Source organism: Vulpes vulpes, chromosome 11 (assembly GCF_048418805.1).
Source record: "Vulpes vulpes isolate BD-2025 chromosome 11, VulVul3, whole genome shotgun sequence".
Lineage (NCBI taxonomy): Eukaryota > Metazoa > Chordata > Mammalia > Carnivora > Canidae > Vulpes > Vulpes vulpes.
The window spans coordinates 70,173,770-70,196,007 of NC_132790.1; the positions used below are offsets into that span (position 1 = coordinate 70,173,770).

Genomic DNA, 22,238 nt, shown 5'->3' on the forward strand with positions numbered 1-22,238 from the left:
AGTTGTGAGTTGAGAGTAATGAATTGCCTCAAACTAATTAATGTATGTGATATTGTTTGAAACAAAAACATTATGGAAAATACAGGTTATAACCTGTGGGTTTTTTTCTTGTCTTTTTCTTTGTAGGAGGTGTCAGTGAAAAAAAAGGTCCAGAATGATTACTAACCTATGACTCCCAACAGTATGACAGGTATCTATGGTTTTTTTTTTTTATTTTCTTTGCATGTCTCCATTCGTGTTCCACCTAAAGAGAAATATGGAGTTTCTAAAAGATCAACCTAAGAGTCTTAGCAACAATTATTTCCAGTATTACTAAATGCAGATACATCCTATGAATACATCCCAACAAATGAGCTTTCATCTTCTTCAGAAATGAGTTGCATCATCACCTGAAACCTATGGTGAAGAAATGATAATTAGCAGCAAAAGGCTACTTTTTAGCTATCCTGAGATAACCCTTGCACACTAGCTACATTGACTCTTTACATTCACTTAGCACCAAGCCCCTACCAATTCTTGCAGTTCCTATGGCAGCAGGGCAGATACCCACAGATCTCTGCATGTCATGGGCACAGCGTGACCTTTGATAACCCATTCATGTCACCTCCTTACCCAGTGACAGACTAAACACTCAGGACAATTTCTCCAAGAATCCATTCCCCAGGAGACCTGAGAAATTGAAGTGACCTAACGCTGCCATTCAGCCTTCTGCAAGTTTGGAAGCCTCCCAATAACTATACACTGCCTCTCTCAGCATCATTGCTCTGCCCTTCTACCCACCTACAGTGGAGCTCTTGGTATAGCAAAAAAGATGGGGTACCCAGATGGCTCAGTCAGTTGGGTGTCTGCCTTCAGCTTGAGTCGTGATCCCAGGGTCCTGGGATCCAGTCTTGTGTTGGACTCCCTGCTCGGCAGGAAGTCTGCTTCTCCCTCTCCCTCTACTCCCTGCCCCACTCACTTATACTCTCTCTCTCTCTCTCTTTTTCTCTCAAATAAATAAATAAAATAAAATCTTATAAAAAAAAAAAAAAGATGGAGTGCCTGAACAAACCAGAGTAATTCACACCAGTAGGTGAGGGCCTCAGAACCACATCTCATTCCTTCCCCCTATTTTTACTCAGTAACAGGCATCAAAACATACTCACCTCCTTCTATTCCACTGATGACCCAGCCAAAATCCTCTCCCACTTAAATTTCACCTATTCTATGTCATAAACCTGGTCATTCAGTAGAAAATTAGTATAGATAAACCTTAGCTAGCTCCTTCATTTTTACTGATGAGTGGGGATCTCAGCCAGAAGGAATGAAACATAAGTCTTGGCAGGCACAGCCCCATGTGAGCACAGATACCCAACAGCAGGTATCCATACTGCAAAACCTAGGGAAAGTGCCCCCCTCTGATATAGGATAGTGTGGGATCAAGTGCAACACAAGGGTGGTTCTATACTCCACAATAATCTGCCCACTAGAAAAAGCCTCCAAAGATACGGTCTCAGAGAACATATCCATCTGAGACATATCGAAATTGCAAAGCTTGGTATAGAAGTGGGTAATACAATAGTTTTTACTTGCCATGGGGTTGGTTCCAGATAAAGGTCAAGAAGTGAGCATCCATTCCAGGTTCCTATAGAAGAGGTCAGCAATTCTTTTTAAAGAGCCAATATAGTAAATATCTCGGGCATCGCTGACTACTCAGTACTGCCATGGTAGCGCAAAAATCCATGGACTGTATAGACAAATGGGTTGCTTATGTGTCAACAAAACTTTATTTACAAAACAGGCAGCAGGCCAGCTTTGGCCCAGGGACCATAGTTCACAGACCCCTGCTTCTAGAGTCCAAAGTAGTCCAGACCATCTTATTGTTGAGCATAACCCCTAAGGCAAAGTCCACTCATCTCCAAGACTCAGCTAGGAATCTAGGCTTACCCCAAGACAGTTCTAAACTGAGCCAGCTTTTCAGCTGATTTTGTAGAAGCCAAGATGCCTTCCTTGCATACTGAGCTGGAAGCCCAGGTGCCTTCCAATGGAGGAGGGATTTTTTCCTTCCCAGCATTTGCTTCATAGTGTGGAAACTAACAGTAGTTCTATTTGCAAAAGAAAATCTATTCCATACACACATATGCTCAGTGCATGTTAATGGACTCAGCTGAGAAAATTATTACTTTAGACTCCCTTGTTTGTGGACGAAATAAAACAGTATCCTTTTCTCTCTCTCTCTTGCTATGATCTCAGGCTTTGTGTTTATTTTAAGAAACCTAAAGAGCTTCTTTATATGGAAGACCATAGCAAAGTTGTAAGCCATTGGAACTAAGTGCTTGCTTTAGGAGTATCATTTAAAGGGCAAATGTGCATATTTTCTTCTTTGAAAAACATAATAGGTAATATGATTGTTATGCAATACAGCTATCAATTAACCTTTATGAAAATAAAGCCATTCTTTAAATGAACAAGAATAAGAACATTGAATCTGTTTTCCTAAAAGCAAGCAGACCAGCATTTTCAGATAAAAGAGCCACGTTGTTGGTATGTAGTCTCTCTCAGCCAGAATGCTTAATAAATTTGTATGTTTAGCATTAACACAAATGGAAATTTGGTTATTTTCTGGGGTTATTTAATATCAGCTACAATGGAGTCGGGTCTTGCCAAAATGTTCTCATTGCTTTACCTAGTTTGAAATTAGGATGGCATGAAATCACTCATTGAAAAACACTGATTCTTAATGGAGAAAGTAAGAAAGTGCCTTATTATGGTATATTATTAATCTGGAATTAAGCACTGCTTCCTAAGTAATCTGAGGGGAATTCTGCTAACATTTATGGCATCATAATGAGCTCTACTTTGCATAAAACCATGATTTACCATATAGGGGAGTTTGTTCCAAGATATGAATACCTAAAAATTCAAATACCAAAGTTAGAGGCTTTTGGCCTTGGTGCAAAAGAAAACTAAGAACTCTGACTTCTCCACATGTGCCTGAAGAAGCCAAAACAAGGACCTGTCGTTTGCATTGAACCAGGCTTTATGAAATTAGGATATGACATAAAATTAGCACAGAATTTAATGTTTCCATCCAGTCAGGCCCCCTGTCATTTAAAGTCCCAGTATTATGAATCCTTCTGTGTGAATAAAATATTCCCCATTCAGTTGTTTAAACTCTGTCTCTTCTTCGTGGCCTGCTTGTCCATTTAACTTCCCTGTTGTGGTGTTTGCCCTTTTTCTTTTTCTTTCTCTAGCTATTTCTATGGAGTGTATCCTAGGCACTAAGGGAGGGTTGTTAGCAAGGATATGACTGTTTTCATTGTTTGACCCAGCATTTCCATCATATGATCTCCAGATTGCTTGTTTGGGGCTGGGCTCATGTGTCAATCAAAGGAAAAAATTACACACTTTTTTTTAATTGCATTTTTCAAAAAAAAAATTCACATTTCTCATGACCTCTGAGATGATGTATAGAAGCAATTTACTATATTTTAGAATAATAACTGAGCCTATCACCTAACCTGTCAAGATCTGGAATTCCTTATTAAATGAGAAAGGGAGACCAGTTCTTCTCTTCTTCTCCTACTTTTACGATACTTCCCATTTGAACATGTATAAATCACATTTTCTTAAAGTAGAGCATGGGGGCATTGATGGTTGCATGTAAAGAAAAAAAGTAACCTGGAGTAATGTTTTCTGTGTTTTAAGACTGTCCTAATGAACAAGTTTTTCAGAGTCAAACAAAACATCTAAGTTGGGAAAACAATATTTTATTGTAAGCCTGCGTCACTTTTCAGAGGCGGCTCTCCAAGTTTTCCTTAGGCTTTCCACATGCTCCTTATAACCATTTCATTCCTTCAGAAAGAGAATCACAGTTGTGTTTATATCTGTGATCTAAGTAGATCATCTTTTCATGGAATCAGGAGGCTATTGTCAGCAAAATAATGACACTATTCAAAGATAACTAGTGCAAACAATATACATATTGTTACTGTTTCCTGCTGTCAATAACTACTCTTCTGAAATAGGATTTTGGTCATGGCTATTTGGTAATCCATCATTTACTGGTACACTCTGATTGTTGGACTTCTAATATAATGTTACTTGAGTACTGGTTTGTACATAAATTTGCACCTCTGATTGCTTCCTCAGGATAAAACTCTACTAAGTAAAAAATGCTAAATTAAAGGAACTAAACATCTTTAAAAACCTCTTCTGTTGCCAGATTGTAACCAGATTATTAGACCAGCTGAGACACCCACCAGCAGTACAGCATCCATGTAATCATAAATCTTCCAAATTTGGAGCTTTTTGGTAGTTAATTTTTGAAGTCATTTATTAGACAAAATTTTATCACAGCTCTTCAAAACTTTATGTTTTTCTTACTGATAATGAATTTGACTACACACACACACACACACACACACAGGCCACTAAAAAGTTTTTTGTAACTTCCCTGTTCATTTAGCTTTTCCATTGTGCCATTATCTTTTTCTTATGATTTATACATATATATTTTTTAAGAAAATAACTCATTGTCATTAATGTTATGATTATTTTCCAATTGTAGTATTTTTTTTTCGTTTTTGGCAATACTTGACCTTTAAATTTTTTTTCTTAATTTTTCTTCTTTTGAAATAATCCCATACTAACAGAAAAGTTTGTAAGATTAGTTCAAAGAATCCCCAGCTACCCTCTACCCAGAGTCCTCAAATGTTAATATTTTATCACGTTTGCTTAATTCTTTTCCTTCTATCTCACCTGTATGATTTTTTATTTTGAGCCATTTACAAATAAGTTGTAAACATGATAGCATGGCATTTTTCAACATATCCAAGTTTTTAGTTTTTATACAGTAAGCTCTATTGGAGTGTCACCCTATGATTTATGTCTTTGTTGTCAAGCTTAGAAATGTCTTCTAGTGAGTACTGATGGGCAGAGCTCAACAGGATCTGTGTGATGAGTCAGCATTTCTATTCCAACATACAGTTCTTTTTAATGAGACACAGGGATGACTGGTTAAAGCTGAAGATTTTCTCAATAAATACCTTCTCATATTTGTCTCTTATGCACCAACCATCCACCCAGAGTATGCTAGCCCTAGCCTTTGAGGGCAGGGAGGGAAAGCCTGGCAGTGCTGGAGGTCTTTCTGTCCCCTCTCCCAAAGTCAGGACCTCCAAACCCCACGTCTGTGTACTGGTTACCCATGCAAAGAACACAACCACAGAAGCCAGACATGGCACTCTGCTTCCTTTCCCACGTTGCTACAGGAGCTGGGAGACTTTATATTGATTTGTACACTCCTGGTATAGTTCTTCTGAAAGAGCATCTAGAGACTTATTTCACTTTCTTCCAAGTTCCTGTTTCCCTGGTTGTGGCCAAAAATAAAACATGGCCTTGGATTCCATAGAGCCTGCTATGCACATTACAAATGTTGCCACAAATAGTTTTGGAGAAGGAAAAATACCAACTCGCCCAAATAGCTAGCTCCACTGTTGGTGGAGCCAATTACAAAAAGGAACTTTGATTTAATGTCTTGGGCATTTACCCACATGAAGCAATGGGGACCATTTTGCTCCTACTTCAGCACAGTATCACTGCTACAAGAAACAAAAATCGCACTGAAATCAGGCTAGAAAGGAAACATCAGTCTTCCCCAAAATGCCTTCAGGGCAGAAGGGAGGCTACTATACCCGTAACACACAGAAAATCCTTAAGTTCCTCCCTAGATGTCTCTCCCATAGATCCCTCCTCACGGTTACTGCTGAAACCTCTTGTGCTCTTCTCTCTCTCTCTCTCTCCCCTAAGGCTAAAAATCCTGGTGTGGTGGCTCTGCACACACTGCTTCCCCTCCCCATGCCTGTCAGGATTCCCTTCCCTCTTCTCCTCCCATCTACCCACCCTGTTAACTCTACCTCCTCTTTTCCTTTGAAGCTTGTGGGCTTCCTGTCTCTCCTCCTCTATTTGCATCCCACTGAGCAAAATAAATACATCTTCCTTCCTAAGGAACTCACCTTAGAAAGCAAGGGAAGGAAAAACCATAAATACGTACAATTTTACATCCCCTCACCCCCATCACGCACAAATTCGTAGAAGAAAATCACTGCATGGTATTCAGTCAGGGGAGGAGCCCAGAACCACAGTTCAAGATTTTTTCCCAGTTTTCCCCATAAGAAGGGAGAAAACAAGAAAGCCGAGAGAGAGAGAGAGAGAGAGAGAGAGAGAGAATGAATTTCTGCACAAACAACACATCACCCTTTTCTTTGACACAAAAGCAAATACTTCTCTTTTCTCAGAAAACAAAAGGAATGGTGATCCTTTGCACAGCACAAATGGATAAAGGATGCCGGACCTTGCCATATAGTCTACCTAAAGAAAAACTGGCCCTTTTGTACTCTGATGGTCTCTGTACTCCCATCACTCACTTCTTTTTAATTTCCTGAACTTCTCCTAGGAAAAACTTTCTACTGAAAAGTATGGAACTTTCTGAAAGAAGATTTTTAAAATCTCACCAAATCCAGCCAGATTTGTGAAAATCCTCCCTCAAAGCTCTAGGGCCTCCAATAGAGCTGCTTCTAGAACAACTTCACTTTCCAAATTTGAGCTGCAGCCAGATGATCAAGAAGTTGAAATGTCAAAAGGACAAGGCTTTTTAGAGAATGAAAGATGGAAGCACAAGAGCAAAGAAAAAAATTATTTCCTTAACAACTCCTGTATTTCAAGAAGCCACACATTACAGTTTTTGGCTTTTCCTAGGGACCTACCCTTCCTCCACCCCCACTGTCCCTGCCTCCCACCCCAGCCCCATTCTCAGCACCTTCATCAACCACCCCTCCATCATGCCTTCATTATTGATAAACTCATCTCTACCTCCTTCAAGCCTACTATAACTAAGAATTGCCTAGCATATCTCTATTTGGCTCCTGCTAATGGCCACAAATAAACAAATGTAACCTAACAGGGTTCTGTTTGGTGGTAGTATCTTCCTCTCTATTCCCCCAGATGCCTGAATTTCCATAGCAGTGGCACATAGGCAGGTGCAAGATCCTTCAAAAGAATTGAAAATAATTTCTCCCAAGAAAAGGTTAGTCCCTAATTAATATGTGATGTTATTTTGTTTGCAATGAGTCGAGAGTTCTCTTTCTATGCCATCACCACCTGCCCCACCACCAGCTAACAAGCCCCTGGCTAGGGAACTAGTGCAGAAGTCCAGCTCCCCAAGCCTAGAGAGTGCAGATGATTCCTGTTGGGGTGCTGTTGCTGAGCTGGGGGGCATTCCCCCCCCACCAATCCTCACATTGTACACAGCATCAGGCAAAGGCCAGTGTGGTGAGATAACATGCCTAAGGTGACCAGAGCAGACTGTTGAGACTTTGGACTCAAAATTTGGGAAACTGTGGGCTACATGACTTTAAATAGTGATAGGTCTCATTTCTTTGTTAGTCTTCATCATGCTCACCTCCAGGGGAGATAAATTGAGCAGTCTTTGCTCAACTTATTAAGGCAGAAACCCCCTCTTTGGTAGAGGACCTAGCCTTGTCCTGCTCAAACTTGCCTGTATATTGGCATCATCCTGGGAGCTTTTATTTTTTTTTATTAATTTTTATTGGTGTTCAATTTACCAACATACAGAAAAACACCCAGTGCTCATCCTGTCAAGTGTCCACCTCAGTGCCCGTCACCCATTCCCCTCCAACACCCGCCCTCCTCCCCTTCCACCACCCCTAGTTCGTTTCCCCGAGTTAGGAGTCTTTATGTTCTGTCTCCCTTCCTGATATTTCCCAACATTTCTTTTCCCTTCCTTTATATTCCCTTTCACTATTATTCATATTCCCCAAATGAATGAGAACATACACTGTTTGTCCTTCTCCGATTGACTTATTTCACTCAGCATAATACCTTCCAGTTCCATCCACGTTGAAGCAAATGGTGGGTATTTGTCGTTTCTAATTGCTGAGTAATATTCCATTGTATACATAAACCACATCTTCTTTATCCATTCATCTTTCGATGGACACCGAGGCTCCTTCCACAGTTTGGCTATTGTGGCCATTGCTGCTAGAAACATCGGGGTGCAGGTGTCCCGGCGTTTCATTGCATCTGAATCTTTGGGGTAAATCCCCAGCAGTGCAATTGCTGGGTCGTAGGGCAGGTCTATTTTTAACTCTTTGAGGAACCTCCACACAGTTTTCCAGAGTGGCTGCACCAGTTCACATTCCCACCAGCAGTGTAAGAGGGTTCCCTTTTCTCCGCATCCTCTCCAACATTTGTTGTTTCCTGCCTTGTTAATTTTCCCTGGGAGCTTTTTAAAATCCTGATGCCTATGCCACCCCAGACCACTTAAATCAGAATATGTGGGTGTAGATGCAAGACTCAGTGGCCTTATAAAACTATTTAGATGATTCCATAGTATAGCCCATTCTGAAAGCCATGATGTGGACACAGAGATTCTCAGACCAGGCTGCCCATTGCAGTCACCTAGGGAGCAATCAAAAGGTATCAGTGTCTGTGCCCCACTCAGAGAGATTCCAGCTGGGTTGGTCTAGGGTGGAGCCTCTCACAAGTGAAGTGTTGTTGGTTTTGTTTTGTTTTGTTTTTTAACTCTGCAAGTGATTCTAATGTGCATCCAGTGTTGAGGAAAGTACAGTTGTCTTCAAACATGGTGGTGAGGTATCAGTATCACTGAAAATTTTGTGGTTTTACTTAAAGATTTTATGTATTTGACAGAGAGAGAGCCCACACATGAGTGGGGTTAGGGGCAGAGGGAGAAGCAGACTCCCTGCTGAGTAGGGAGCCAGATGCAGGGCTCTATCCCAGGACCCTGGGGTCATGACCCGAGCGGAAGGCAGATGCCCAACCAACTAAGCACCCAGGCATCTCTGAAAATTTTGATTTAAAAAAAGACCAAACAAGCTGTATTCTACTGCCATACCTAATGACAAGTGCCTGGGCTTCTGAGTTCCCTGTGTGCTCTCCAGATGATTCTGATACACCCAGAAATTTAAAAACCACTGATCTAGAGGGGTTTTCCCCATATTGGATGTGTTTAGGAAACGTTCATTTTCTAACATTCATTCTAACATTTCATGTGAGTACCTACAACAGACATTTAAAAATATCACCGGTTAATCTAGGCCTACCCTGGCCAAGGTTGACAAACTGAAATGTAAAGATGCTTTACTCTCAATGACTACCTGGGTGTGCATTGTTACTTTCACCCATGAATGACAGACCTACAGTTCCTGCAACTGTGCTTTTGGCTGGTGGACTTCAGCATTTTCATTTATCTAAAAAGCCCATTATGTGGAATCCTTGGGTGGCTCGGCGGTTTAGCGCCTGCCTTCAGCCTGGGGCGTGAACCTGTAGTGCCAGGATCGAGTCCCACGTCGGGCTCCCTGCGTGGAGCCTGCTTCTCCCTCTGCCTGTGTCTCTGCCTCTGTGTGTGTGTGTGTGTGTGTGTGTGTGTGTCTTATCATGGATAAATAAATAACATCTCAAAAAAAAAAAAAAGCCCATTACGATGGCAACCTGTCCAGGTCAAATGATCACAGAGTCCTTCAGTAATGCACTCCTAGGGCAGCATTTTTCATCAAAGAAATGGAATTTTATTGGACGTTCTTCTTTAGTAGGTTGCTTTCAATTTATAAGGTGCCTTTGGTTATGGGAGGAGTTTTTTTGTTTTGTTTTTTGTTTTTTGCTGTTCCTGAAAGGGCTGTTGTTGTTATTTAAATAAATTAAATGACTTCCATTTGGGCCCTCAAAAGAATGTAGCTGTTTGGTGAGTAGGGTCCACAGGTTATGGTTCTCAGTCTGGACTGCTTATTTGGGGACCTTTAAAAAAAATCCTGATGCTGAAAATACTGAACTTTTCACAAAAGATTATGGTGAGGATATAAGATTTATATAAATCATTTAACACATGCTGTGACACATTGAAACACAACACAGATGTTCTGAGGGAGCACCAGGTATGTCATAGGAATTGGTAACGTTAACTTAATTGTGAAAAATGTCACATACATTTAACTGAACTACCATGGGGCAAAAAAAAAACAGATGTAAATGAATGTCTGTAGTTTTTTTAAAATTCGTTTTGCTGGTAAGCTTACATCTTTATTGCTTTGTTTAGCTCATTCCCGTAATTCATGTTTTCTCTTTAGTGTCTCCTTCAAATTCAGCATCCTACTTAGGATTTCCTGAAAGAATTTTCTATATGACTTAAGGCCTTTCTTTTTCTAAAACATGAGAGACAAGAAATGCCTTTGTTAGTCCTATTATTTTATGGAAAGATTTTTTTTAATGAAGCAGTAATCTCAACATAATATTTGAAGCAAACAATTCACGCAAATGGTACTTGGTAATTTTTTTTTGTTTTTGTTTTCGTTTTTTTTCTTTTTTTTTGGTAATTTTTAATACAGTCTCTTCATTTCTGCAATCCTTGATAATATAAACATTTTAAAATATTTGTTGATATTATTTTTACTTCATTTTTTTAATAGACATAAGTTCCTATGCCAGCCAAGGCTGAGGGGCCATACTAACACACTATCTCCCTGGATGCTTCACATTCCCCAGGATGTAGGACGTTACATGACATAAGCACATGAGGCAGGAAGTGACAGCAGAAAACAAATGGGGGATGACATACCCCTGCTGCTGCCAATAAAAAGAAAGAAGAACATGGGTCTCCCATCATTAGATTTCATTCTATTTTACAGTGTCAAATTGTGGTTCACATTTTTCTGCCAAGACCCTCTTGTTATTTCCCCACACATACCTCCCATAAGCCCTGTTTTTCCAAACATTTTACCTCCAAACAGTATTTTTTAAATAATAGAATTCATTGCCTGTTTTTAATAATCAAAACATATATAACCTGATCCTTTTGTTGAGCAGGATAAAATGAACAATGACCCCACACTACACAGATATAAAGAAAAATTACTATATATTTTCCAAAACCAGAAGGCATAAGATTTTTCATGAAAGTGGCATAGGCTCCATCACATCATTGTATCATTTTTCTTGGGCCTTTACAGACTCTTTAATTGTTCATAGTTTCCCCCCAATACTACTTTTATGGACCTCAAGTTAAGACCCATGTGGATGAGAAAATTCTGAATATTCTGTACTCCAATTTTCTCAACCCTAAGTAAGAATTATACTCCTATATTATTTAGCTAAATAGAAGTATAAATGAAGCCATCAGAATACCAATTACTGCTGGCACTAACTTTAATCAAAAAAGTCTTTCAGTGTTATTATAAAATCATTCTTCAAAGATTAAGTCTATGTAAATGAATATAAAATAGCCTACCATACTCACTAATGCATAATGAAAATATTCATGAGAATTTCAATCATTTGATATTGTGCTCCAAATTAGATCAAGAAATCATTGGCATAAATCAGAACATTAGCAAAGTCTTTGAGTTTTTCAACAGAAAATTCTAATTAAATTTAACATTAGAGCATCTAAGATATTGGATCCTAGCCATATAAACATAATAATCCTTACCTTTGAGAAGCTCATATTCAAGAGATCACAGTTTCTGAACACATTAATACCTATTTTTTATCAACTAAAGAGACCTAAAGAGGTTTAAAACTAGAAGGAAATCTTACAGACCATCTGTTCCAACAGTCTAAAATTACAGGTAGAGAAACGAAGTGCATGAACTCCAAGTAACATGCTTACGGCTGTGCAGCAATGCACTGCACAGATGTCTTGGATCTTCTCTAAATGATTCTTCACACCTCTCACTCCTTGAGCTTCCATTGGCTCTGGTTGCATTTGTAAAAGTTTTAATGGCAAAATAGATAAGAAAACTATCCAGAATCATAAAGAGCCTATTAGTAAAATGATGCGCCCTGTTGCAACAAGGAGAACCCAAAACCTCAGTGATTTCATACAACAGAACTTTAAATCTGGTTTATGTGAAGTCCAGTGCCACATGTTCTTGGCCGGTGGGTAACATTCCCCATGGTCATTTGGGGACCCAGGCTCTTCCTTCTTATATTTCCATTCACCTCTAGGACTTCATAATTTTCTCCACTCAACAGAAGAAGGGAGAAAATAAAATGAAAGGACGCATGGACTTGTTTTTTGGGCCAGGCCTGGAAGTGGTGCCCAATGTTCATATTCCTTCCATTGGCTAGAACTCAGTCACATGGCTACATGTGACTGCGAGGGAGGCTTGAATGCAGTCTAGCCATGTGTCCCGGAAGTAGAGAGCATACCAATTTTGATAATGAGGCTGTGTCACAAAGGGCTATATGAGTGCAAGAGAATATTATGGAAGTAAGTGAGGTCAGGAAGGGACCTCAACTTTATATTGAAGTCATCTTTTTGTTTAAAAATGTCTGGTACAGTCCTCTGAACCTCCTCCAAGTAATATCAGCCATCTCTAGACAGGGTGAGGATGATCTATTTTGACCACCATTTTTAGTTGCTTCTGGAGTTCACATGCTATTGTGAAAAGAATATATATTTTTGGAGCCTTGTGTCCTTGGGTTCAAATCCCCAGTTTGACACTTATTAGCCTTGTTAATTTGAGCAAGTTGCTAAAGCTCTCACAGTTTCAATTCCTTTATTGTAAAAAGAGGGAGGAAACCATCCTGGAATTGTGGTGAATCTATTTAAACCAGTCAGCAAACATCTATTGAGAGTCTCCTACATGACAAATCTTTTGGTACACTATGAGGAAACAGCAGCGATTAAGGGGGGGGGGGCATCTAGATCAATAATATGTGTACAGTCATTGTCACTAGCAGGCACTCAATAAAAGGGAGTGCTTTGGATTCCCTTGACCACCTTCTCCTGAACACTGCAAATTTGTCATAATTTTGTTTATTTGCTTTTGGCCCTATGCATCTGTGAGGACAGGTTTATCCCTAGAAATTCCAGATAGAATAAATTAATTAAAATGATGCATCTGAGAAATGGAGAGGTCAAGTGGAAAACATTTCACTTGCTCCTGATGTTTGGAAGTGAATTGACATGGTGAGAATTCTGTGAAGCATGTTAATATGCAAGGGCTTAAAATATAATGATTTGTGCTACACGTAAATACTTGTTCAGTTCCAGCAAGTTTTCTCAAACAGAGAAACATCAAAGCAGACAGCTCTCTTCAAGGCTGGTGGCCTTTGCCTTGCAAAGGATCCTTTACAAACCAGAGAAAGAGGGTCTTCCAATGAGGTCTTCCCAAGGACACAGAGCAGTTAAGGATGTAGCGGCCCCTACTGCTGGCTGCCCAGTGGGAAAGTGTGCAAGGACCTCCACAAGAAGCAAGATTACAGTGTCTGTATGCAGCCACTGCTGAGGGCTTGCTCTTCATGCTGAGGCTCTCTCCAGAGAACCCACCTGGGAGAACCCTCACCTCAGGCCCTCCCTGACTCCTTGTCCTTCGGCTCTTGATTTTTTGCTTCCTATGATTTCCAAATAGGACAGAGAAGCTTTATGTTTGTTTTGTATTTGCTTTTATCTTTTTATTTTATGTGCAGAATAGGATGGGGGGGGGAGCAGGCAAATAAGGACAATATGTCTGCAAACCAGGAAAGTATATACCATCTTACCCAAACCACATCTGTATTGCTGACCCATTGAAATGCAACAGAGGGACCAAAGGCACAGGCCTGTGGTCAAATTCACCTAGGGTTCAGTGTGGCTTTACTTTTATAGCTGTGACCTATGGCAAGTTGCTTTCCCTTTCATAACATTCAGTTTCTTCATCTGTGAAATAGAGAGGATCATTATTCATCTTAATATTAGTGTAAGGGTCAAAAAGAAATCATGTGATGTGCTTAGCAGTATGACTAGAACATTGTGAGCCTCAAGTAATCAGTGAAAGATACCATCATCATCACAACCACCACCATGTCAATATCTCCAGACCAATTAACCACCCCTGTCAGGGCAGCTTAGGGAAATGCAGCCATCTTGTTATCTTGCTTCAAATACGTTAGAGGATGGATCTGATACATCCCGTAATCAAATGCCAACTAGCTCTCTTGAACAACCCATTCCATTGTCCAAGAAATAAAGAATCCTAGGTGCAAGTCAGAAATGGGTATTCCAGTCCCACTTTCCAGGAGTGATCCTTGAGAACTGTCCGTTTATTTAAAATATCCCTTTCAGATGTTTATGGCACAAGACACCACTGAAAACCTATCACTAAATATTCTAGAATCCTTTTGCTGCTGGTCTGCCTCCACAATACATCCAACTGTATTGTTTCCTCCTTTCCAGACAAGGATTTCTTAAAGATTATTTTGTGCATGGTTCTGATGTAGTCTCTTGTCTTGGAAGAACTCATGAAATACTGACCAGGCCTGTGATGAGCCTATATTTTTAGGCAGGGACAATTGTAGCCACGGTAAATTTCCTCTCCTTTCAAACTAACATTCCATAGCAAGTTTATTTAATAGAGACCTGCTTCAGATTCTGTGTTTCCAAGATGAAGAATATGCTGTTTCCTGACCCTGTCAAGCCCCAGCCCTTCACAAGAATTTTCCATGTGCCACAAATTTGTTAAAGAAAAGCTTTTGATCACCACATGCCCCAGCCTAAGCCTGAGAGACATGGAAGACAGGGTCTGCTAGCTAGTTCTGGAACAAGGAGGTTGCTTCATCTGGATGAGGACCATCTGCCTTCACCCACTTCCACCCCAGACTGTCTCACCTCTCCCTGGGTCACGTTGGTATTGTTTGTATTTAGGGTGTGCACGCATGAGGATGAGGGGCAGTAATGATGCTTGGTTTTGCTTGTAACTGTCCAAAGGCCTTTGAACTGGTGTGAGTTCTAAGATCCCTTTATCCCCAACTATTCTCTGTATTTTACTACTCACAGCCCACTGGATGAAGAGCAGTTGAGCTAGTTAATTTGCCTGAAATTCGGCATGGCATATTGCTGTGTTTCAACCTACCTTATGTTCCTGGCTGATGGTCAGGAGGACAAAGAGTCTGGAGAACAGGGCAAAGTGATTCATGAAGTCATCATAGTGTGAGATGGCCAATGTAGGATCACTTCGGTTTGGCACCATCATACACTGGGCATAAAGAAGAGTAAAGCCTTCCACTTCTAAGCCTGAAAATGAGAAGAAATGACTCTAAAGCTCATCCCTGCTGCTAATTATCTTGCTCATGCTGTGTCTGCTTCATTTGCTTTAAATAAAAGCCTATGCAGCATGCCATCCAAATATAGATCCACAGCAGTCCAGAGAGAAGACAGCCTGGGACTTATGGTGACAGGGATATTTCAAATACCGAATAAATGGTCCTATCATATCAAAACCCACAGGTCAATAATAGCAGTGAAGAGAAAGTAAATAAGGCTTGTTTGAAGCACAGCAAGTTTCTTACAGTGTTTCTTGTTGGGAAGGAATTGTGATCAATACTAAGTACAAATAATTGCTGATAATTGAAAAGTGTTCATGATGATATTCCAGTGGGATCACATCACAGGTTTGCCTTATGTATACTATGACTTTGAAAGGTGAGCAATGCTTTGTAAATTTCACCATCTTCCCCCATCCACTAAAAATAAAAGTCCGTGTTGTTACAGCACCCTCACTAAAATTTCACAAATTGGGTGTGAGTTTAGATTAAATTAATGTCACTTAAAACACAGGTGACCCTGCTACTGCTGACTCTGTCAGTCATTCATACCTTCAGGTATGTTAATTTAATCAGACTTTTCCTCAGTGACACCAATTGGCGGGGAAGAGACAAAAGCAGGGTCAGAGTGAGAGCACTTTGAATCAGAGGCCACTGCAGTTGCAGAGGGCTCTCCTGTGGTGCTAAAAGTTTTAGCAGCATTCCTGGCCTATATCCACTAGATGCTGGCAGTGCACACACACTCCCCCAAGTTGTGACTGCTGAAAATGTCTCCAGTCATTGCCCACTATTCCCAGAGAAGCAAGAAGCCTGGGTGAGGACTGCCAGCCTAGGAGCAGCCCTTGAAGCATCCGTGTTAACTCCAGTCTCTGTTGCTCTTTCTGAGTCACAATATGGATTCACCTCATAACCCTCAGATGGAGGTAATGTAAAAGAATGGGATTTTTTCTTCCAGAGCATCTTCCTCGCTTTGGCAAATTCCTTCCTCTTCCCCACTATGCTCATCTTCCAGGCAAACGTATTCCTAGAATTGAGGCAGTTGTAGACAGGGCAGCCCCAGGAAATAAACTGCCCATTCTGCTTGAGGTAGCGAGTTGGAGTCATTTTGTGACACCTTCCACTTAATGTGCCACATGGTCCTAAAAAAAAATAACAAAGAGAACACACAAGAGAACAGGCCATGTTTAAGTTGCAGAGTGCTTTGACATCACCATTTTGGTAGTACAGGTCCCTCTGCAAGAAGCTGTCATTTGCAGACAAATCCCAGACAAACGGGATAATTGCTGACAGCACAATATTTTTTCTTCTTTTGGTTATTATTTGGTCAGAAAGTATCACAAGCCAGACTTGCATAAAGCCGAAAGTGTTTGTATCTCAAACTATAACTGTTCTTCCAAAAATCATGTCTTTCAAGTTCCCAAGCATTGGTTTTCTCAGACACTATTGTTCCATTGCTGAAATCAGACAAGCTATTCATTTGAACAAAATGTCCTTCCTACATTTCAAAAGAAATATACCTTTGACTTCATTCTTTGTGAGAAGAGGTTTTGCTTGTTGAAGCCATGTTTCCTAAAGAAATAGATGAACCTCTCTCAAAGCAATGTTTCTGTTAAGAGGTGAATGATTCCAATAGGATTCCCCCTTTGTCATCAAGCCAGCTTGGCCCATCCCGAGGAAGATTCCAGGCGCAGCACTGCCCTCTAGCTAGCTTTGTGACTGGGCAAATGTGATACTCTGGCCTGCAACTGCCTCATCTGTGGAAAGTAGCATAGCGAGTATGAGAACAGCTTCCCATTTACTACCTGTAACTTTGAGCAACATCTTCAGTTATCTCTGCCAAAGATTCCTCATCTGTGAAATGGGGCGAATAGCGATATCACCTTCGCTGCATCGTTGTAATGAATAAATAAAACACAGCTTGCATCTTGCCTGGCACATAACAGGGCCTCTCTAAGGGTTGGCTCTCAGGAACATAAACTCAAAATGAAATTATCTTTTTGTCAGTTCTAAATTATTTGGTGGCTTTTTAATCTTCCAGATGGGCAGCTTAGGAAGCAAACCGATTCTTCCTTATCTTGGTCATTTTGATTGGTTGATTGGTTTTGCCTTCTTTCTGCATTCTTAGGCCACATACCACCGGAGCCCATACCACCATAAACATGAGCTTTATGAACAATCAGCAACAGCAGCCAGTGAGGGAAACAGAATCACTTTGTGCACAGCTGTCTCTTGTTTGGTAAATTTACTGGAAAAAAAAATTTTTAATTAGAAAAACAGCTCTTAATGTTTGAGGTATAAAGTGAAAATGTCAGAATTTGAACCAGCATTGAGATTGAGCAACAAATCATTGTTGTATACTTTAAAAACATATGTTTTCAGTTAAAAGATCTTGGGATGAAGAATCAAAATACCCATCTCGCCTCTTTGCCCATCTGGGTGACTTTGAGGAAGAAAGTGACCTCTCTGAGCTTTAGTCTCTTTATTTCAAACCTCTAATTACATACTTTAGTTGATAGAATTTAGTTATCTTGCCTGCAGTGATCATCTAAGTCATTTGGTGTTGACTTGCCATAAACAGGAATATGGCAGAATCAGCTAGACCTACTTGGATATGGATCCTGACTTTATTATTTACTACTGTGTGACCCTGCGTAATTTGTTTAACCTCTCTGTGCCCTAGTTTCCTCATCTAAAAAATGAGGATAATATTTCTATTTCATAGAGTTACAGTGAAGATTAAATGTAAAATACTCAGAACAGGTGCCTGGCACATATGTTAGCAATTACTTTTATTATCTTATTGGATGTCTCTAGAAAGGAAGACCTGGAAAAAGGTGAAATTATAACCAGGAATCTTTAAATTTTTGGTTTGGATTTTTCCATTTCATATACTACATTTACCAATTAACCATTTAAGAAATAAAGATGTTAAATGCACTTCCTTTAATTTCCCTAAACTGCAACCACCAAATACTATTTTCTCCTCTGATTCCTGAGTATGAAATCTTCTCTCTACATAGTGAATATTAAATCGTACCAAAGTTCAAATTGAGTAACTGCACATGTAACAAATTCTATCTACTTTACATGGAGACTGTGCCCCTGGAATAGAGTATCTCAAACATCAGTGTGCTTGGGAATCACATGAAGATCTTGTTAATATGCAGATTCTGATATTCGAGGCCAGAATCCCACATTTCTAACAAGCTCCCAGGTGATGCAGATGCAGCAGGTCCCCAACTACCTTTAGAGATATTCACGGGCCATCTGAGGATAGAGAGGGTATGGGGGCACACTCGGCCCTCAGTGGGAGCAGACAGGCTAGAGAGGGGCAGGCCTGCAGGAAATCAGTGCCCGACACCCCCTCCAGCCCCCATCCTGCCAATTTGAGCAGTTGAAAAGTTTAAGGAAAAAAACCAAGAAGGTGTTAAAATGACAGTAGAAATCACACCTACTTCTCTTGATTTTCCCACACTGTACAAACACTGTAGAACAGATTGCACCAAGCAATTTGACCCGTCTGCACTGCTAAATATCTTCCACAAGACAGGCAGGTAGAAAACAATTTAATTCTCCCCTTCATTCCTGCTGCTGGGACAGGACCTATGAGGGGCAGGTACTCAGCCAGACCCTCCTGGGGAACAGGACACACGCTGCATGGCTTTGTGTCATACCACTGGGGCTGATTTAATGAACTAAATTGTTTATGTATTTAATAGTGTTCAGAGGGCCTGAAAACGTCCCCAAAGGAGTCCTCAGTACGTAAAAAATCTTGCCTGCTGTCATAACCAAGACTAAGGAAGGTGTACATACCATGGCAGGGCCGCTATTCCTGAACAAAGGGAAAAAGCAAACTTCTTCAGATTGAAATGTTTCCCCCTAAATGAAGGAAATGTCTACATTGATCTTGATCCTACTTATTTTCACAGAAAAATATGAAAAATGATAATGAGATTCTATGAAAACTCAGAGGAGGGTCAATCCATCACCCTGTAGATTATTCTACTTTTTTTAACACCAGCATCTATTTTTGTCCATTTTGTTAATCCTTGAGTTTAATTTATTGAAAGACTGTGTGCTTTGCTGCCAAGTATATACAGTGTGTCTATAAAATTGATCTGATTACCCAAGAGGCACGTTCTATCTTTTTATTTGAGAAATTGGAAATCTCAATATGTTCTTTATCTACAAATTATACCCCAGTCCTGGTTTGCAATGTTAGAAAAGATTCACATATATTTCCTACTCTAGGAAGAGGTATTTCAAGTTTGAAAACATAAAATGAGGCCAATCTTACAGACTACCTTATGTTTTTTTTCAAAAATGTGGACTCAGACTGGCAACAAGAATAAACATGATGATCTGAACTTTCGTCCAGGAGAAATCTAATCCTGGCAGCAAACATCTGCTCCCTTTTATGTGCATTCACAGCTCTTTAATATGAATGTTTTTGTTATAGCTGTAGCTTGTCTAATATCCTAAATGGAATCTCTGTGGCCTTTAGAGTAATTGCCTCAAAATTTAAGTTATCCAACCTGAGGATTCTCTGATTAAATCCAGTATGAATTATGGAAAACTAAATGACCGGTCCAGGGGGAGGATTCCACTGTGTCCTCTGGAAAGTACCTTCTGAGGCTCTGGGGCCTCTGACTAGGGTTCCAGCGGGCAGCTTTTTCCTGTGTGGTTAAATCATTGTAAGATGTTGCTCATGAACAAGCTGCTGACATGTTTTCATGCACTGCCACTCCACGTGGAGATTCCACTGTGGTCTTTGAACACACATTTTGTTGTTCTGTTTTTAACTTTCTTTCAGCTCAACTTTAAAATGGATTAATGTGCATCCCATTTAAAGGTGCTAATCGTACACTTTTAAAAAATTTTAGTGGTTTTAACTTATTATCAGGAGGTTATCATTGTAGTTTCTAGTTTCAGAATAACTGTGAGGTTTCTATAGCTATGATGATTGTTTTTCATTTGGATAATGATTGCCTAATGAAATATACAGGAAAACTGGAGAAGCAGGAGCAGCCAGATAAGAAAAAGATTTGTTTCTCTCTTAGCAGCTCTCAGATCTCACTCACTTAATGGACTGAGAATCCCTGCCAATGAAACAAGAGAAACCCTCTGTGATAGCAAACTTAAATTCACCTGCTCACAGGGGCAGAGAAGTCCAGTCTCAACAAAAGGGAAAATCAATAGGCAGGTGCTCTATAAATGAAAGACAAAACCATATAGCAAAGGGAGGCCGCCTATCTGAACAAAGAGGCTAATTTTGCCAGACTTTGCCTACAAGAAGATATTCCTGAGGATGCATTTCATGTAACCAAAGGCTGAGCCAGGGCCTCAGTAGGTCCTCATTTATAAAGTTTCATGAGTGAAGCAGAGTTGTTGTCCAGATGAGTATACACTGATTAGAATATTTGAGCACAATATGTGGCCCTCTGTATTCCATTCATTCATTCATTCATTCATTCTATACACACCTAAATACAATGCTAGTAAAAATTTCTTTTTAGATTTTCAAATAAGATACAAATAAAAGGTCATTATTTTCCTCTCAAATGCTAGAGTCAAGTTTCCTTAGAGACCTCTGGTCCATATCTTGAAATATCCTTAGACACGTAGCACTTGGTAAGGGGAGGTTGCAAAGGAGAGAAGTTTCAGGAGAACCAGTCTGGGAACCAAGAGAAGATAATGAGAAATGACACTTAGCTGAGCAGGAAGAGGATAGAACAAGCACAAAGGAGAGAAGAGCTCTCTCACCATTTCCTGTTTCCCATGGGGCTGTGGAGAAGCAGGAGAGAGCCATGGAGAGTGGCTGAGTTTAATTCAACTCCACGCAAGGTCATGAGCATTTATCAATGTTCCAGGCCCCATGCTAACCTGCCAGGGCACAAACTAAATAAGCCACGGTCCCAACTATCCAGGAGCTCATTGACCTACACAAGTGAATTCATAATTACATACACTGTAACATCTTCTAAGTAGAAACACAGGAATCCAATATCTTCCCTCCACGCTTATTTCCTCATTGGTTAAAATGATGGACACAATACCCATCTCTTGGTATTCAGAATGCAAGTTAGATAATGTATGAAAAATGCCTAGGATGCTACCTGGCACATACTAGGTGCTCAGTTAATAGTGATTTTTATTTATGGTGCTTAGTCTGGTAGGCTGGCACATTACTATGTAGAAATCTTATTATGTTGGAAACTTTAGCTGTCAATATTATTATTACTACTATTATGCACATAAAGTACCTTATTACATAATAATATAGTTTCTTTCCTTTCTCATCCTCCTTAGTCACAATTCTTGTAGCAGCCAGTGACCCAGAAGGCTGCTCCCCAGCTATGACCCATGCCCCCTGTGCCCCACAGTGACCAGAACATTCCACTCCATTTTGCAGGTTTAAGTTATAGAGAATACCAAAGCAGTAGCTGGTCACAATGTCAGGGACCATCCGGGTCTTCATATCAGGAATCCTAACATACATCAATAAGATCTCAGAAGCTACATGTGATTAAGCATTATTAGAACAAATAATAAATGTTTTCCAAAGAAAGAGGAACTCATCACTGGAATAAAGGCAGCCATGTAGCTAGAACCAAACTGAGCTGGAGCCGGGGAGGGAGTGTTTCAAAATGTTTGTGTAGGTTGAGGAAAGGAGGGAGCATAAGAATGGATCCTCCAGGTTCCTTTCTACCCATTGAGAACTGTGGATTTGCTCTCTGTAGTTATCAGTGTAAAAGAAGAAGGCAACACTTCAAGAACTTACTGTATTTCTGCTCAGTAGTAGACCTTGTATAAATGTCAGCTCATGTAATCTCAACACCAATGCTATAAGGAATTTTTACTCTAGTTTACTACTGAGACTCAGTAGTCCTGTAACCCTTCCCTCACAATTCTTGAAAGTAGTAATAGTGAATTTCCTTTAGAAATAGTCAATAATTTGAATTTTCTCTAATTTTGGAAAAATCTCCCTCCCTTGCCCAAATATTCCAAGTCACAAGTCTCATGGCTTCTGCTAAGGCTGCCCCCAAAGGCCTTCATAACTAGAAGTGGCAAGCCAGGCACTGCAGCTTAGTCCACTCTTGGAGAGCAAAGCCTCCCTAGAGGATCCAAGAGCACCAACAAAGCAA

General features: G+C 40.1%; 1 protein-coding gene across 50 annotated transcripts in view; it reads left to right on the forward strand.

The window, feature by feature from the left end:
• The window catches only part of THRB (thyroid hormone receptor beta), a 372,815-nt gene that overhangs the window by 270,201 nt on the left and 80,376 nt on the right, over nucleotides 1-22,238 (forward strand). For 41 of the 50 annotated variants that reach the window (XM_026006411.2, XM_072726693.1, XM_026006409.2 and 38 more), the window contains one exon: nucleotides 127-190. The exons of the other annotated variants lie outside the window; for them this stretch is intronic. In XM_026006411.2, the coding sequence (XP_025862196.1) occupies nucleotides 169-190 (22 nt within the window). In that variant the 5' untranslated portion in view covers nucleotides 127-168. The remainder of the gene's footprint in view (nucleotides 1-126; nucleotides 191-22,238) is intronic. 50 annotated transcript variants of the gene reach the window in all.